The sequence below is a fragment of the Leucopleurus acutus genome (assembly GCF_964270905.1).
Source record: "Leucopleurus acutus genome assembly, chromosome: 13".
Lineage (NCBI taxonomy): Eukaryota > Metazoa > Chordata > Mammalia > Artiodactyla > Delphinidae > Leucopleurus > Leucopleurus acutus.
The window spans coordinates 15,832,926-15,850,885 of record NC_139155.1 but is presented as its reverse complement, the minus strand read 5'-3'; the positions used below and the strand labels follow the sequence as shown (position 1 = coordinate 15,850,885).

Below are 17,960 nucleotides of genomic sequence, written 5' to 3'. Positions count from 1 at the left end.
GGCACACAGGATACAAAAATAATTGAAACAGGCACGGCCCCTGTCCTCCTCTAGTCAGGGGGAGACAAAATAAGCTACAAATGGTTTTAAGTGCTATAACAGAATAAAACAAGGGCCTGAAATGGAGACCCATAAGGACAGGGGGATGTACTTGTCAGTAGGGGGCTTGGGAAACACCTCACAGAGGTGGTGACACTGAATTCTGAATTACTGGAAGCTGGGATTAGTGGTTTTTAAAAAAAGCAAGGGGAAGACCTTTTATCCAGGCAGAGAGAACAGAACAAGCAACAAGCTGAGACAAGTAAGACGGTCATTCCAAGACAGGAGGAGACGGAGCTAAACTGAGGAAGGATAACACGCGACAAGGGGGGACGAGCAGGGGTCCGATCACTCAGGGTCTTACAGCCGTGGTTGAGGAGTAGAGATTTTGTTTTGAGGGTAATGAGAAGGCACTGAAGGATTTTAAACCTGGGTTGGACAGCATCTGTTATAAGGTTCAGGATCTCACTCTCTGCTGCACGGGAACAGACTGTAAGAGACAGGACAGGAAGCAAAGAGCTGCAGTGGTTCAGGCCAAAGGTGATGGTAGCAGAGGAGACAGAGCCCAGATTCGAATATATGTGATGAGAGACTGGATGCACAGGATGTGAAAAGCGATGATCTAAAATTGCTTCTGCATTTCTGTCTAGAGCGACTCACCGGGTATTAGCACCACAAGTGAGGGCAGCAGGTTGTGCGGAGGGAGTGGGGAGGGAGAGTCAAAATCAGTCTGTTTGGACGTGTTACCTTTGAAATGTCATAAAGGCATCCGGCAGAGACCAAGTCGGCTGGATGCATGAATTGCCAATCCCCAAAAAAATACCCCTCCCAAGACCCTTTTCTCGGGGAAGTGCTACACTATATGCTCCACCTAAAGGAGTAAATCAGGAAAGGGGAAAATATGGGATCCAGGAAACCTGGAACCTGACACCAGAGACTTCCCAGGCTCACAGACAGTAAGGGAACTCCTGAGGCCACAATAGGCTTAAAGAAATGAGTCTGGATCACAGCAGACCTCGAGGTTTTGCGAGGAACTTCTTCAAGATGGGTGAAACGATAGGACACCTATTAAGTTTGACTATATTGAGAGGGACTTTATACAAATGAGGGCAGCTTGGAGGTTGGACTCGTATTTCTATACTTTTTTTTTAAAAGGCAAAAGATAGGACAGTTATGAATTATAGGGAAGTCAAAATACAGTAGGAAAAAGAGGAGTCATTGCGTTCAAGTAGGGATGAGATGTCAATAACATCTCTGCAGTCATAACGTAGACAACGAAAACCAATCTATCCAGAACTATACCGAGACGATGCAAAGAAGGGAAATAAGTGTGGATGGTGGCTGACAGCCAAGCTCTCTCCTCTCATAGAGGGAAGTCAAAAGACAGTGCCGGAAAATAAAAATAAATTATGCTGTAATACAAGTTATTTAGCGGTATGGATGCAAACATTAAGAATAAGGTTGAAAACTGGAACAGTTTCTGTGGGACCGGAAGGTCTGAGAGGGGTTGAGGGCCCGCTGTTTGTCTTACCAGCCTTGGTGTAATTTAAATATTTAAAACTATCGTGTAAGATGTTAACTACGCAGAGAGTAAATTATACCGTTGATTTTAAATTTTTTTTTTTTTTTTTTTGTGGTACGCGGGCCTCTCACTGTTGTGGCCTCTCCCGTTGCGGAGCACAGGCTCCGGACGCGCAGGCTCAGCGGCCATGGCTCACGGGCCCAGCTGCTCCGCGGCATGTGGGATCTTCCCAGACCGGGACACGAACCCGTGTCCCCTGCATCGGCAGGCGGACTCTCAACCACTGCGCCACCAGGGAAGCCCTTAAATATGTTTTCAACAAAACATTGAAAAGGTACATGAATAGACATCAGAATAAAGACAAAGAACAATTATGGCTCCCTTTCATTTCAGAAAATCTAAGTTGCTTTGTTTTTGTTATTAGTGAAGCTAATGTATTGAGTGTCAGTGAATACAGTTTTGCCACCAAAAAATAGTGCGAAGCAAGGCCTGCTCAAAAAAAGACGACTCACAGATATAGAGAACAAACTAGTGGGTACTAGTGTGTGGGGCGGGGGGGGGCAGGGGAGGTACAAACTATTGGCTCAGGATGTATTATACAATATGGGGAATAGAGCCAATATTTTGTAGTAACTGTAAATGGAAAGTAACCTTTAAAAACTGTATAAAATTTTTAAAAAAAATTTTAAAGGCCTGTTCATTTGGGTTTAAAAGGCCCCTAAACCCTAAATGTAAGTAAAATATAAATACCGATAAGTATAAAAATAAAATGTCACAATACTTGTGAAACTAACTATCCCTGGGCCATGGCCTCACACAGAGTTCCACCCTACTACAAATGGTGCTACAATGTGGCATGCTAGGTACAGTATGGGATTTCTATTCTAGAAACGCTCAGAAATACACACACCTGTTCAAAAGTAAGATCAATCATTAGTGGTGACAGAAGTACCCCCTCATCCGTATGACGTAATTCAAGAGAGAGAACTCCACAAAACCCAAAGTTTATTGTGGGAGGATGTTTAAAACTTTTGGGTATGATGACATTTTAGCAGTGTGAAAAGACTCTCTCTTAGGGATGAATACTAAAATATATTGTGGTAAAATGACATGTCTGGAGTTTAATATACTTTAGACAATAAAAGAGATAAAGCAAATGGTGCAAAATCTTAATTACTGATGAGCACATGGAAATTTTCTTGTAGAGTTATTTGACGTTTTCATAATTAAATACGAAATGGTCAGGAAAGAAAGGAAAATATGGTCAGCTTTTCCTCGTCTTCCAAAAAAGGTAAGTTTTCATAAAGCAAAAAGATCTCAAAGGAATAAGGATATATGTTAACCTGTATATTCTAAAGATAGTACTTATTCCTGCCAATTTTAGTACTTTTAGGGAGAACTAAAATAAGACCTAATTTTTTGACAGCTTCAGGAGAATCAGTTTGTCAAAATTATATAATTCCTCTGAGCTAGAAATACATGCATATCCAAGGAGAATGGTATCAAGTGCTTCTTCAGTTTTCACAAACATTTTGCTACATCATTCACAAAACCAGTCTGAAAATGCAACTACTGTTGCTTTTTCTTCAATAATTCTTTACTATCAACTCTCAAAATAAATGCTACTTAACTGATTACTTTTACCCAGGCGTGTTTGTCCCCTGGAAACTATGACTGACATACTTCAGATATGTGGTTTCCTGCGCAATTCCTCAAAATAAAGCCTCTTTTCCACGGCTGAGAAAGGCCCACAAGTGAGTCTCTGCTCGGTAGCTGGGGAGACTTTTATTTTAAGGTTAAATTAGATCCCGCCACCCGCTTACTTCCTAACCTCCGACGGCTTCCCATCTTACCCAGTGATGGAAGAAAATTGTCACAGATATGGGAATTCATTCTGGCTTACACATGGTTTGGCTTGACCTTTATGCTAACTACAACAGCCTGTCTTCTGGCCTGTCAAACAGGCCTTGTACATCTGATTTAACCACTAAAATCTGATTTAACCATTTAAAAATCAACAGGGAATAACTGTGGTTCAGGCATTCAAAATGGAGCCAGGTGGCCATCGTGGATGTGCTTTTAGACATGTTCCTGTATCACTGAGAACTTGAATTCTCTGAACTGTATCAGACTCAAGGATACCATCAGTCGTTCTTCATATCTGCTAGCAGCCGCCTACGTCTCAAGGTCTCCGCTTGTACCTGTGCAACCACTTCAGACCCCAACCAATCCTTATTTCTCAAGCATCCTGACTTCTTGCCAGCTCCAATTATGATTCTTGATACACGACTCATGTGACTAACTAACTTTGTGATTTTTGCTTATATAAGCCTCCCTCATTTTGCAGTCAGGTGGAACACAGTTTAAGTACTACTTCCCCCCCCCCCCCCGGCATGAGGGATCTTCCCGGACCGGGGCACGAACCCGTGTCCCCTGCATCAGCAGGCGGGCTCTCAACCACTGCGCCACCAGGGAAGCCCTAAGTACTTCTTAAATCTGTATCTCTTGGGCTATAGTCCTCAGGCTCAAATAAAATTCTTTTCTATTCCTATTAAAAATATATATTTTTTGTTTGCTTGTTTTTATATATTATTTGTGTGAGAAGTATTATAAACCTATTACAGTACGGTACTATATAGCCGATTGTGTTAGTGGAGTAACTTTGTTGGACTTACAGACAAACTGGTCTTATGTGCGCTCGGAAGGGAACTCGTTCACATGTAGGGGACTTACTGCACACGTATGTAACGATGCATTCCATGTGGACCTACTTGGGGACTGCCTGGTTCGCGGCCATATGGTATATACAGAGCTTAGGTGACACCTATGCAGTCAAACCACAGAGCACATTGTTTCGTTTTGCACAAAGTTAACGCAAACCTAGAAAAAGCCTTGTGTTTGGTGGGGGTTGAGAAGTTTCTTCAGTTATCAGAGGGGAGGCCTGAAGAGTTGAAGAGGAACACAGAAACGGAATGGGAAGAGAATCTCTGCCAGCACATAGATTTCCTATCACACTAAGTGGAAAAAACAGTGTGTGTTTGATGCTTGCAAGGGAAGAAAGACACAGCTTGACACTGAAAAGTTTTCATTTATAATATGCTGAGCCACGTTTATATCTTGGGAGAAAATTCATGCAGTGCAGCAACAAAACATTTTTTAAAAAATTCAACAAAGGTCACCAAGTAGCTCCAGACACCAAGCTGAGAGGCTGCAAGAGGAAATGAAAAGTGATGGAATTTGCACCAGGGGATTTAGGACTGATCAGCTTAAGAAACACAACACTCATGAGGAATGGACCACCTTTCTTGATCCACCTCAGCCCACTTCATCACTCTCCTGACTGCCCTCGAACCATCCAACTCAGAAGAGAAAGGTGATGCCAGGAGGGAAAAAGTAGGACCCGACATAAGAAGTAGGAGACACCAGGCACCACACAAGCTCTAACTGTAAACTTCCCTACCGAGGGGCGTGGACCTGCAGTAACTGCACAAGACATGAGGACCCAGGCCTAATGGCCATAGAAGGAAGAAACAGGGACCATTTCTCCATTGGCAAGGAATCAGGCGGCTCACCCCCTTTTGCTTTCTGCTCCAAGGTTTTCAACCTTGGCTGCATAATGGAATCGTGCAAGGAGCTTCAAAAATTCCCAGTGTCTGGCACCCACCTCCAGAGTTTGATGAAACTGGTCTAGGGTACCAATCTGGACAATGTAATTTTTTTTTTTTTTTAAAGCTCACCAGGTGGGCTTCCCTGGTGGCGCAGTGGCTGAGAGTCTGCCTGCCGATGCAGGGGACACGGGTTCGTGTCCCGGTCCGGGAGGATCCCACATGCCGCGGAGCGGTTGGGCCCGTGAGCCATGGCCGCTGAGCCTGCGCGTCCGGAGCCTGTGCTCCGCAACGGGAGAGGCCACAGCAGTGAGAGGCCCACGTACCGCCAAAAAAAAAAAAAAAAAAGGCAGGAAAATAAAGCTCACCAGGTGATTCCAAGCGCAGTCTAGGCTGTAAAGCCACAGGCAGTGTTTTGCAAGTAGGAAGCAAAGAAGAGCCACGCATGAGGAAGGAGTCCCGGAACGGTACAGTGATGTTCAGGACAACGCTTCCCAGTTTAATGTGCGTAGGAAACACCTAGGGACGCTTGTTAAAATGCAGATTCTGATTCAATAGGTCTGGGGTGGGGGGGCCTCAGCAGTTGCAACAGTGACGTCTTGATGTAGGGAGTTAGAACAGATCACAGCCTCCATCATTTAGCTAGAGGAGGAGGTACCACAGAAGGGATCACTACAAACATTATGGTTTCATGTTTTTCTCCTTCAGCGGTATTAACGATACTTTAATTTCATTGGATAACTCAGGATCACCACGTGCAGTGATGCCCATGGAAATCAGTGTGTATGAAAACCGTCCCCTTTATCACATGGCCCCAGCGTGTGCTGGGCTTTTTTGGTGGGGGGATACGATGGGCTGAATTGTGTCCTCCCAAAACTTACACATTGAAGTCCTAAAACCAGTACCGGAGAATGTGATTACTTACAGATCAAAGCTTTAAATAGGCCAGAGTTAAAATGAATTATGAGAATGGGCTCTAATGCCGTATGAAGTGGTATCCTTGTAAGAGAAAGAGATTAGGACACACAAGGACAGAAGGAAGACCCTGGGAAGACACAGAGAGAAGACGGCCACCTGCAAGTCAAGGAGAGGCCTCAGAAGGGATCAACCCTGCCACCATACTGGTCCCAGACCTCTAGCCTCCAGAACTGCAAGAAAGTCTCTAGTTTAAGCTTCCCAGTCTACGGTAGTTTGCCGAGGCGTTCCCAGCAAACATGGGGCAGGACAGGTGGTTGGTTCATGTGTCTACTTTTGATAACTTGTCCGACTTACGTTTTTTACCAGCAGGACTGACATCCTTATTTCTAGCATCCTCCTTCCCTCGTCTAAACGTCTCTTTAATTTATGGTTGGCAGCAGGCAAGGTAACCACAGTTGTCAGGCTTTTCAGGGGAGCCTAGTGGTTAACAACAGGCTCTGGCGTCAGCCTGAGTCCGCCACACACCTGCTCCGGGACTTGAGAATTCACAGGACAACAAGCTAGTCCCTGACAGCGAGCCTTCACACAGGGTCACCAGAGGAAATCACACGAGCCTGCGTTTCTCCGTGAACTCTGCTCTTGCGTTCAAAGTTCCCCCAGACCCACCCTTTTCCCTCCCCTCCTCTCACCTGTGTTCCAGGTAGAAAATGCAGCCCGCTTAAGTGACCTCCAAGTAGATTTTATGCAGAGCCTTACACTTACCTTTCCCTATGCCCTCCCAGCTGATGGGCAGCAGTGATTTCCAGAAAACCGACATAATATTGAAGTCAATTTTTACAGACTTAAAATCCTTCAGCCAAACTTTCTCAGAGATAAAACCCACTGATGTTACATTCTAGGTTCCTCTAAGCTCTCAGAATCTGCCAGAACTAAATTCCAGTGCACCTTTCGGGCAATGACCTTGCCTCCAATGAACAGTCTTGTGGTCTTGCTGGGCTCCCAGGAAGCCAACCTCCACTCTGACCTGTCATTTTTCACCACAAAAGCCGTGAGTCGTTTCACTATAGGAAAATTCCAGAGTGACACATGGACACGTTACCAAGAGCAAGGCCAAGTGGAAGCAAAGAGAGGGGAGAGCTGGAGGGGAAGTAACAGCCTGGTCTCCGCACTGGCTTCTAGACGGCCTCCGACCTCTGAAGGAATAGTGCTGAACACACACAGGACGTTACAAAAACTGCATTTGTCAATCTGTCAACCTTTATAAGCTTAGTTTGCCTTTCATTTAACCTCCGTTCAGCTGAGTCCATTAAAGTGGCTGTTACCAAGGTCAGAGGCTCCTACACGACTGATATCCACATCTTTTTCTCACCCGACTTCATCTCCATAGGATACTCTCTACTCCTTATCAAGTGTTTATACCTATAATTTTCTTCTTTGCTATACCCCGGGGCATTTCTTTATCTGCCTAATATGTCAAGTGGTGCATTCCAACATTTTCCTCCTTTCCCTTCTCCAAAATACCATTAGACTCTGCCTCTCTCTCCTCAGAGTATTTCAGTAGTTCTTTCCTTCTCCGCTACTTTGTCCCCACCCTCAGTGTCGAAAGGCATCGCTCTAGGAGTCTCCGTGATCTTCACGGAATCAAAGAGCTGGTACTGTTAAAAAGGCAGTTCAGAGTTTAAGTTCAAAAGTTTAATTACTGATGCTGGGCCCAGTGCAACTGAGCCGACCTATGATACTTTTTAGCCGTAAAAGGAAAAGTGAAATGTTGCAACACTGATTTAGGACACTCTTCATTGAAAATAACTTTCTCTAGATGTGTGTTCTATCAAATAAGATCTATACCCTCGTTGGATTTTTGAATGTGAGGCCTTCCACTGTCGAAATTCAGAACTAACAAGTTTATGGAGAGCTGGCTTTGAGTCAAAGCATGTGACAATCACTACACAAGCTGAGAATTAAGGACATATGGAATTAAGGATGGTGGGCAACTAGCCAAGGCAATCGGAGGATTACTCAACTGGCAAGGAAGGCCAGTCTGGGGACACAGAGAAGAGCAGCAGTAAGTCAGCACTTAACTAGCTGCAGTAAAATCAGCTTCTTAAAAACATCCCGACGAGTTACATTCACTTAGAGAATCATTTAAGGGAAGATGACTGGAAATAAAGTCCCAGCTCAACAATAACTAGAGTTGATTCCTTGAGATCAGGAAATCAAGTCACAATGAAAAGATGTGGGCCAGAGACCCAGATACAATAAGGCAATCTCGGGCCAGAGACCCAGATACAATATCTGGGTATTGGATACTGGATATCTCGGGCCAGAGACCCAGATACAATAAGGCAATACAAAGGCAAAGGCCTCAAAGAAGCAGCAGCCTAAAGGTCTTCAAGGTTGCCCCCTTGAGGACTCAGACCTGTGGATGAGGTCACATATGGATGTATTTGTATTAAGACAGCACTTTAGAAGTTGGCAAACTTTCCCTGAAGAGGGCCAGACAGTAAATATCTGAGGTTTGGGGGCCAAGTAAGGTCTGTTGCACAGTTTAACCCTTTAAACAAGGTAAAAAGCATTCTTAGATCCTGGGTTGTATAAAGACATGCCACCTGCCCTACTACAGCAGGCCAATCCCTGCTTTATACCAAACTTTCTGAGCCAGATCCCAGTGCAGAGGGCCCTCCCAGCTTCCCACCGGTTCTCTGTACCAGCAGCCACCGACAGCTGCTCCAACTTCTCCCAGAGGACTAAGGATGGGGGCCTCACACCAGCACGGGCAAATACCAGAGAACACCCCAGAGCAGTGGCCAAGGGGTGGAAAGGTTGCGAATGGATAAGGCTAGAATGGACGTGGTCCGAGTTTCTAAAGTCATGAAGGGCATGGAAAGATAACCTGGTTCACATCCTAACACACCGAACAAGGAGGCAATATAGTTGTTCTTCCAAGCTTTCACACCTAGTTTTGACTCAGATGAATCATACCTTGGAGCTAGAAAGATGTACTTTGCTTGACTGGGATTAAACATGTAGAGATTAACACCACTCCGACCCCTATACAGGTACTTCAGGATGTAAACAAGTTGTCCATACAGTTCAGGTGCATTTATGAACACAGACCTGTAATGGGTTATTAGAGTCGAGGAATGTAGGAGGGGCACGCCTTCTCTTAACACTCTGCTTAAAGTTACTGTTGGCAAACATGGGGCAACCTGGGCTGAGGCAAACCGGGTCCACACGAGGTATCTGTTCCTAGTTGGCCCATTCTGATGCTGTCTCATAGGACACACAGCCAGAGAACTGACCTTCTCTTTGGAATGCTTTCACATTCCAATGATTCTTAGAAGGGACTTGTGGCACGTGTTAGTTCCCTTCCTGCTAGGAGAAGAAAAACACATTAGTTACCACCGTCCCCGGGTTCTCGTGTCCCTGCCTGGAGCCGTAGGGTTTCTTTTGCTGAAACGATACAGCTGGGCCACAGGAAATTAAGCTCTTAGTCCCCTCAAATGTAACATCGGATGTGTGCCAAAGATAATCATCTAACAAACGTCCCCAAGGACATCCTTGCCTCGAAATTCCTTTACTAAAAAAGATAAATTGAATTAAAATCCACGCATTCCATGAGGGCAGAGGTTTGGGGGTTTCTCCTGACTTATTCACATATGTATTCTGGGTGCCTAGAATGTGCTCGGCACATAGCAAGCTCTGAACAAGGAACGCAATCGCTGGTAAAACTTTGAAATTGGTAAATGGCTTTTATGGAAAAGAACCTGGCTTAGCAGAAGAGAAGCTGCCGATGTTACAGCTGATTACCTTTTCACCCCCCAAATAAAAAGCAATAAGCTGAGAAAGGATGGAGACCTTCGTTCGCTGGATAGTCAGCAATGCCCCGAATCAGGCAGACCCTCTAATGCAGAGCAGCCAGGATCCCACTGCACAGGAAGGTAGTGAGTTTGCGTAAGCTGAACCGCTGAACTTAAACTACCGACTGGAATGCAAACTACCATCTGAGAAAATAGGGGATTCTAGAAAAAAGAGCATATTTGCTTTTTCCAGGTGCATCCACCCCACAGCTTCACTTAGAAAAGATGAAGGGAAGTGAATGTAGCAAGTCAGGCATCAACAACTTTGGGGACAATGTGTAGCAACTGGACCCGGTCTCAAAGGACACCAGTTGTGTCCTGTTCACAATTGTGGCCAGTTCAATTGTTAGTTGTTTCCTACCCTTCTGTCTTGTTCCCTAGAGAATGAGTGAAAAGTGAGAGAGAACCTTGCCTGGGCCAACATCCTCCACCTCCCCTCTCTCCTGACACCTGCTCAAGCTAAAGAAAAGGGTGTGGGTAGGGAGCGAGATCCCCTTTAAAACTGCATTCACCACCACTTCAAAGCCAGCGGCCGCAGGGCAATCAACACACTGGGCAGGATTGCCCACATCCTCTTCAGGTATTATTTAAAGTAACAAGTCCATGGAATGAGCTATATAACTGCCAGAAGCAGCACCTGTAACACATTAGCAATTAAAGTTTAACGGTCAAGGTGGGAACTAATGCAAACAATGGCAGCAGCTCACAGGTGTAAGCAAACTGCTTTCCAGCAGAAACTCAGCTGAAAGCAGCGGGCATACTCAGATAGCAACAGAAGTTCTGGAAGACCTGAAAGATTTCAGTCACATCTCCTTGTTTACTTGTAAAATTAACATTCATCCACCGAGTCCTATGTATGTGACAATGTGTATGGACCCTGTCCAGGCACAGGGCTAGCCTCTGAGGCTACAGTCATGAGAGGACAGAGGAACCAGGCACTCAGCAAGCTAACCACCCAGTGGGACATAGGGTCTAACAGGGAAACATGAGGCTGCCTCCAACGTATCTGTGATTCAGGCAGTTTTGCACATAAGTCACCCCCATCTGTCCCCTGCTCTGTTCTTAACATTTGGACTACTTCCTCCTTATGGTTAGAATATGGACAGTAGTCATGAAGATACAAATGCTTTCTTAAAGGGGGCCCACAAGCCCTGAATAAGCCAACAGTGATTCAGAGCAGGTTCTAAGCTATGCTGGCCACAGAACAGGGAGGGAGAAGGGAGGGACCAGAACTGGGCTGAGGACCTAATCGCTAGTCTTGTCTCTGCCAATAAAACCCTTCATGACCCTGGACAAGGGGCAAATCTCTAAGAGCCTCTAAAATGGGGTAACTATGCCTTCTGCCTACTTTTATACTTACGTGAATAGAGAACATCGTGTAGTCAGGTAGGAGGCAGGAAGCAGAAGATATCCTTTATGTATTGATAATTTTCCCAAGGCACTAGATTTCTGGGCCAGCCTACAATTGGAGAGGCAACTAAAAACAGCTGACGTGTGACTGCTATAAACACCCTCAGGGTTTCTGGCTAGGGTCTGAATTTGCTCTTTCAAAAATGTCTACTGCAAAGCTCAAAACTCAGCAGATGTCTACTGAGCGCCCAGCTTGTGCACTCACCATGCCAGACTTGGGGAGACACAGCAGCGAGCCTGAGCGGCAGCATTCACTGAGCGCTTCCTATGTATATCAACTCATTTACATCTTCACTATAACCCTATCACTGCAGTACTAACGTGATCCTCATTTACTTAAAGGAGAGCACTAGAGTACAGACTGAGAAATGTTCAAGGTCACAGAAGCAGTAGAGCTGGAATTCAAACTGGGGAAGAGAGTTTCTACTATGGATGTTTTGACATCAAAGCCCTGTGTAGGGACTTAGGAACCTGCCAGATAGCACATTCTCCAGCCCTTCCTCCAATGGAGACTTAGCTAAAGTCCGGGGCTCTCCCTCTGGTGGCACTGCCCTAACTAAGCCACCTTCTTGCTCTCTAATTTCCAAGTAAACATATTTGCAGAAATATGTTAACTTCCACATTTTAATTGAGATAATGCAACAGTGCTGCCAAATCCTAAGTGGGAGTTTTTGCATCCCCATATCATTATTTCCCATGGGAACATGACCCTCATGAGACAGCACTGATGGGACAAATACAGCTGAGAGCCTCTACCTGTAGGTCTGTGAACCACAAAGCTGAAGATCACAGCTACTGCAACAAACACCGAACGTTCTGTTAAAGAACCACGTTGAAGGACAATCAAGTCTTCTCTTGCCCATAAAGCCATTCCTAGCTGCTTCTAATCTCTTCTCCATCAGAGTATAAACTACACAATTTTGAACTCGATCATGTACATTGTATACTGGTTACAGTCGTAGAGGCCTCGGTCTAAGACTCAAGTCTGTAAAACGTGACCAGGGACTACGCTCAAGCATTTTCTAGGGATATGTTAAAGCTCATAATAGAGGCTCAAGTCCTTAATTGATTAATGGATCCAAAGAGTTAATTAGCATGTTTATTGGACACAGGCTCACTCAATACAAGTTGATTTCTTGATGTTTCCTACACTCATGTTCTTATTTTTAAAAAGACTTTATCATTTTCTTGATGAGACCCCCATAAAGAAAAGGTAAACACAGACCTTTTGTTCAAAAACTACATCGTCTGGGAAAGGAGGAAAAAAGTTAACTTGTAGGAAGAACTTTTAATAGCCGCAAGAGGGGTAAATGCCATTATAACTTTATGGGCTTGCTTTGGCTAGGATAAATTGAGAGTCTAGATAAATCACACACACTCTGAAATCTTAACTACTGGTAAAATGATGCGCTCCATGTCAGAGCGTAGCGCTGAGCAAACATGCCCTCTACGATGAAGCTGCCAAAGGCGTTCGCTCTGTTTCATCAGCTTTGGGGACTTGGCTCAATGCACACTGGGGTAAAGTCCCTAGAGACGGACCCTGTGATCACAATGAAATCCTACAAGGAAGGAAAGCTGTACGTGTAGGAACCAACGCCGTGTATAACATGGTAACGGAAGCTCAATTGTTTGAGACAGATCAAGAGCAGTGGTAACTCAGAAAACCACTGCGGTCACGGGGGCTGCTAGAGTTATCTGCTTCTTTCGAGTTTATAGCCTCTAAATGTACAGTTTTCTTCCTTACTTAGACGCCAGATTTGGAAAGTTCAGCCACATCTGTAGACACCACCGGGATGATGAAAGGGCCCAGACTTTGAAGTCAGACAAACCTGGGTCTGACCTCGAGTCTCCCGTGGATTAACTTTGTGACCCTGGGCAAGTGGACTTAATCCGAGCTTCAGTTCTCTCGGTAAAACTGAGGCAACACACATGCTACAGAGTGGCTTTGAGGATTACAGCTGTGTGTACGTAAAGTGCATAGGACACTGGTGAATACACAGTAAATCCTCCAACTGTCCTTTAATATAAGGCTTAAGTGGAAAGGTGCTGCTTACGTAGCACCACGGAAAACAGAAGTGTACAAGTGTGGTGGGGTCCAGGACAGAGTATTCCGACCCCATCGCTTTTCCATATCACCTCAGGCTCCATGACTTTTAGGAATAATGGCAAATCAGATGTTACATCTACTATACCTCCATGTCCATGGGTTTTCAAAAGCCAGTGTTAAAAGACCACCTTCTAAATTCAGGAGTGACTTCCGGTATACATTCTCTTCAGCAAAAAGCCATTCACCAGAGACATCTGCTAAGAGTGGGATTCTAGGCAGTCAGAAAGCATTCCCAGAACAGTAGTAGCTCTGCTACGTTACTTTCACTTTAATTAAGGGTCAGCCAACAGTCCACGAGTCCGATTTCCTGGAAGGCTGGTTCTTTGTCTGATTTTAAGTTACTGTGGTGGAAGAGCTAACTCACCTGCAGGGGCCTCTGAGCTCCTGAGGATCTGTCCAAACAGGTCTGCACCATGACTCTGGTTACTATAGCAGCGCTTCAAGCCTTAATGCATAGCTCGTTAACATGCAAGTTCTGATTCAGGAGATCTGGGCAGGGGCCTGAGACAATACAAGCTCCCAGAAGATGCCCGTGCCAGACCACACCGGGAGGAGCAAGGGTCTCCACGGCCAGGACAATCAGAATTCACAGACCGAAGAGCACACAGCATTCCTCCATTCTTGGGGCTAAAACGGGGGCAGGAACTGCCAACTGTCTTTAGGAAGGTACTAAACTATGGCAATTGTATAAAACCAATGAAGTACACACAGAACTCTTAAAGGAAAACCAAAGAAACAACATTCAAAGGGACCATTACCATTTTCTTCAGCTGAAAACATCCTCCCACTCCTCTCTTTTCTCCTACAAATAAGATATCCTTTTTGTTAGCTCTCTAAGCTGTTTCTTTGAGTAGCTGTTAATGAAAACATATCAAGACACTGCTAATGTCTCCTACAGAGGCTTAGTGCAGAAAAACACCAGTTTTTAAATTCTGTTAAAAAATAAAAAGCAACAAGTAACAGCTGAACGAATGAAATCAGCTTCGAACACTAACCAGGCACCAATGGTTTCTGAAAATCGGACGTGCATTCTGTAACTGTCACTGACTTATGTGCAGTCTGACCTTCAGGGACCAAGTAAATGAGCAAACCGTCTCAGGGATACGTTCCATGTTAGATTAGAGGTTTTATGCTGCGGTGACAGGGGAAAAAATGTGTCCTCAGAAATAGTGTGGATGAAACACAGGGCTAGCACCAGGTCAGGTCTCCAGATGGGTGACTTTGCTTACCCAGTTAACCTCTCCAAGTCTTCACCTGCCAACTGAACCATACTCCCTCTTCCCCACTAACTCACATGTCTCGTTCCGTGTCACCACCCACTTCCCAGAGAAGGCGCCCTTCCCAAGGCTAAGGCTTGACTGTTGCTTCACTTAAGCAGCATGGTACGTGATGTAACTGATGGTGCCTTTGTACTCCTAAACCAGCCCTGTAACCACTTACACCTGAACCTTTGAGCACTTTTTTTGGTTTGGTTTTTTTTTTTTTTTTTAAACAGCTCAAAGGATTCATCTGCTACCGCATCATTAGTGCAACTTCCTTCTCTTTCAAGTTCACTTTTGAGGATTGTTGTGTTATCTTATACTACCCAATAGTCAGCCTAGCACCCCAAACAGTGCACGATTCCCAGAGACAGAGATGGAGTCTGGCGGAGTGTGTGATCCCTGTACCTCCCACAGAACCTTTAAAAAGCAGGCGACTCATAAGCGCTTATGGTGGGTGCCTCCTTCCAAGGAGGGCACTGGCACAGAAGCCTATGGTGAAGTCAACCCTCACCTCCAGAAATTGCAAGCAGGGAACACTGATTCACCTTGAGAATCAGAACCACCTGGGAGCATTTTTCATAGTATAGAATCCCTAGCCCTATTCATGCTTAGCTTTAACAAGCACCCAGGCTCTGTGAGCTGAATTTTCAGGAAGACTGATCCTCTTCTTGTGGCTCAACCATCTTGACGCTTTTCGCTTTCACTTAACCCAAGTCATGCCCGCAGTCCTCCCCCATCCTCCTGCCCACAGAGGCCGTGACACTGTTACACTCTGTCCTGGCAGAAAATCAAAAGATAGCCAAGGACCAAGGATTTCCTGGTCGTACGCCTTTAGGTTTTCAAAACAAACGCAAAACCAGCCATTCACCTTTGGTATGCCGCACAGTTTACACCCACCATCCGACCCGCTTTCTTTACGAAACTTTCAACGTTTTCTCCAACCATCACGCAAGTATTCGAGGAAGCAGTAAACCACCTCCCCTCAGGTTCTAAGAGCACGAACTCTAGGTGCCGCCGCCACTCAGTTGCCCATCGTTGCTCCGGCGCAGAAACCACACGCAAAAGAAAAGAAAGCGTTTGCACCGAGGAGCACTCACCCAGCACCCACCACCGTGGCCCCGGTCCCCGAGCGGATCTCCAAGCCCCTCCTGCGCGGCGCCGCCTCCCCAGACAGCCCGGGCGCGCACGGACGGAGTCGGTGGAGCCCCGAGACTTACCTGAAGCACGTCGTGAGCTCGCCTGAAGGCTTCAGACACGGGTATGTGGTCGTGACGATTTTGTTTTCCGAGCAAATTTCTCTGTGGAAAAAGTTGGAGGAACTTCGTTGGTTCTCCGCTGGAGAGCGGAGGACAGCGCGCGTTGGGCATCCGCGTCCCGCGCGGCGACCAGGCGCTGGTTCCCCCAACGCGGGCGCGGAGCGGACTCCAGGGTCAGGGGTGGACCCGGCGAGGGTCCAACGCAGGGAGCCCAGGCCCAAGGGAAAGAAAAGGTGAAGAAGCGGGGCACTGCAGGGCGGCAGGAATGCGGCGCGCGGGTATCTCGGTGCCCCGACCCACAGATGGAGGAGCCAGGGCTAAGGGCGCGGAGGGTCTCACCCGGGAGTAGAGTTTAATGTCAGCCAGAACAATTGAGCGCCCGGGGAAGCGAGGGCGTGAGGCTCACCGCTGTGGGGGGGAAGGGGCACCGGCTGCACCCCAAGAGCCGCGGCGCACCAAGCAGGGACCGGCAGCGCTTACCTGTCGCCGTCCTCGGGCTCCTCTCGGTAGCTCCACGTGTGTCCCAGCGCCAGGAGCAGCAGAAGCGGACCCAGGCTCTTGCCCAGCTGCCCCCTCGCCGCTCCTCCCCGGCTCGGAGGCGGCGGCACCATCAGGGAAGCTCCCGGCTTCTTCCCGGCGCCGGAGCTCTCTCCCCGCCCTGCGCTCGGCTCCTCCGCGTCCGCCGCCGCCTTCCCTCTCCCCGGCAGGGGACGCCCGAGGGCGGGGGCGTTTGCGCCACCTGCGCGAGGCACCGGGGTTGGTGGCGCCGTGGTGTTGAGGGGGTTAAGGCTAGGGATTGGGGTGCAGACTGCCAGCTCCGAAGAGAGGCCGGGAAATGGGGCGCCTGCGGTGCCTAGCTGGCGCGACGGTCGCGGGGTCCAGGCCGTCTCGCTCGGGAGGTTCACGCCGGAGAGACGAACTCGCTCCACGCGGCTTGGGGCGGCGCCCTTGCCGCCTGCTTCTTCCTCCGCTGGGCGCCGCGCGCAGGGTGCGGAAAGCAGGCGACAGCTTGCATTTTACCCCGGGGTCGCACGCCCGGGAGGAGGAGCCGATTCTCACCCCGGGAAAAGGGAGAGGGGGAGCAGGGGGGTTAATAAGCTTCCTTCCTGTTGTCGGTTGCTTTCCAAGGACCCGGGTCAGGCTAATCTTTGGCTTCTCCCCTCGAGCGCCTACACTGTCCTTTCCCGCTACCTCGGTTCTCCTTAGTAGAATAAGGGAGGAAGGAGGAGGTGAAGGCTCCAGCGGCTCTCCCAAACTGCCTTCTCTGAAACCTGAAATGGTTTCACCATTTCTAGAGCGTGGTCTGTCTTCATTAAAGCTTCTTAGTCCTCCGGTCGAACAAGCAACGAGCTCTTTCTGGGGTCCAGGGGGTTTAAATCCTCTTGCCCTGAGCAGCTTTAATGCTGCTTCAAAACCACGCACGCATGCGAGAGCTGGAAACTCCTGGAAGATCAGGTGAGACACGGAAGGGGGCCGTTAATCAGCGCCTGCCCCCTGCTAGTTAACGCGGAGTTGTTAACGGGTATTCTGAAAACCCGGGCTGCGGGGCGGTACGGTAAATCAGCTCACCTGGTGGTGACCCAATTGTAACTCATATATATACGCCTGCATTTTCACATTTTGTTGCACGTTAGGCGTTTCTGTGCCTGTTAAAGAGAAGCTCGTGACATAAACGTGCCCCGCTGAGCAAGCAAGTGGTCGTGGCCCAGAAATAAGTTGCAAGAGCAGGAGGTTGCCCGAGGAGGTGAAAAGGTAGCTTGTTCACAAGTTACCGGTGTGCTAATTGGTTAGGTGAGCAGGTGTTTTGATTCAAAATATTCTGGGCAACTGAGAATCACCGTGCATATCACATACATCTTGACATTTTAAAATAGCAACGGTATCCTCAGTTCTCTGTAGATTGCTTTTGTATTTTCCACAGGTTTTTCACATTTACGATTTTATTTGATACCATATCCCTTGAAACTAGGAGTCCGACTTCAGC

At 47.1% G+C, this 17,960-nt stretch overlaps 1 protein-coding gene across 1 annotated transcript in view; it reads right to left on the bottom strand.

Moving 5' to 3' along the window:
* Positions 1-16,845, bottom strand: part of CCBE1 (collagen and calcium binding EGF domains 1) — a 233,640-nt gene extending 216,795 nt beyond the window's left edge. Inside the window, exons 1-2 of the mRNA XM_082853623.1 lie at positions 16,457-16,845; positions 15,938-16,018 (exon numbers count right to left, since the gene is read on the bottom strand). Coding sequence (XP_082709749.1) covers positions 15,938-16,018; positions 16,457-16,587 — 212 coding nt within the window. The 5' untranslated portion in view covers positions 16,588-16,845. The remainder of the gene's footprint in view (positions 1-15,937; positions 16,019-16,456) is intronic.
* Between the last annotated feature and the right edge of the window lie 1,115 nt (positions 16,846-17,960).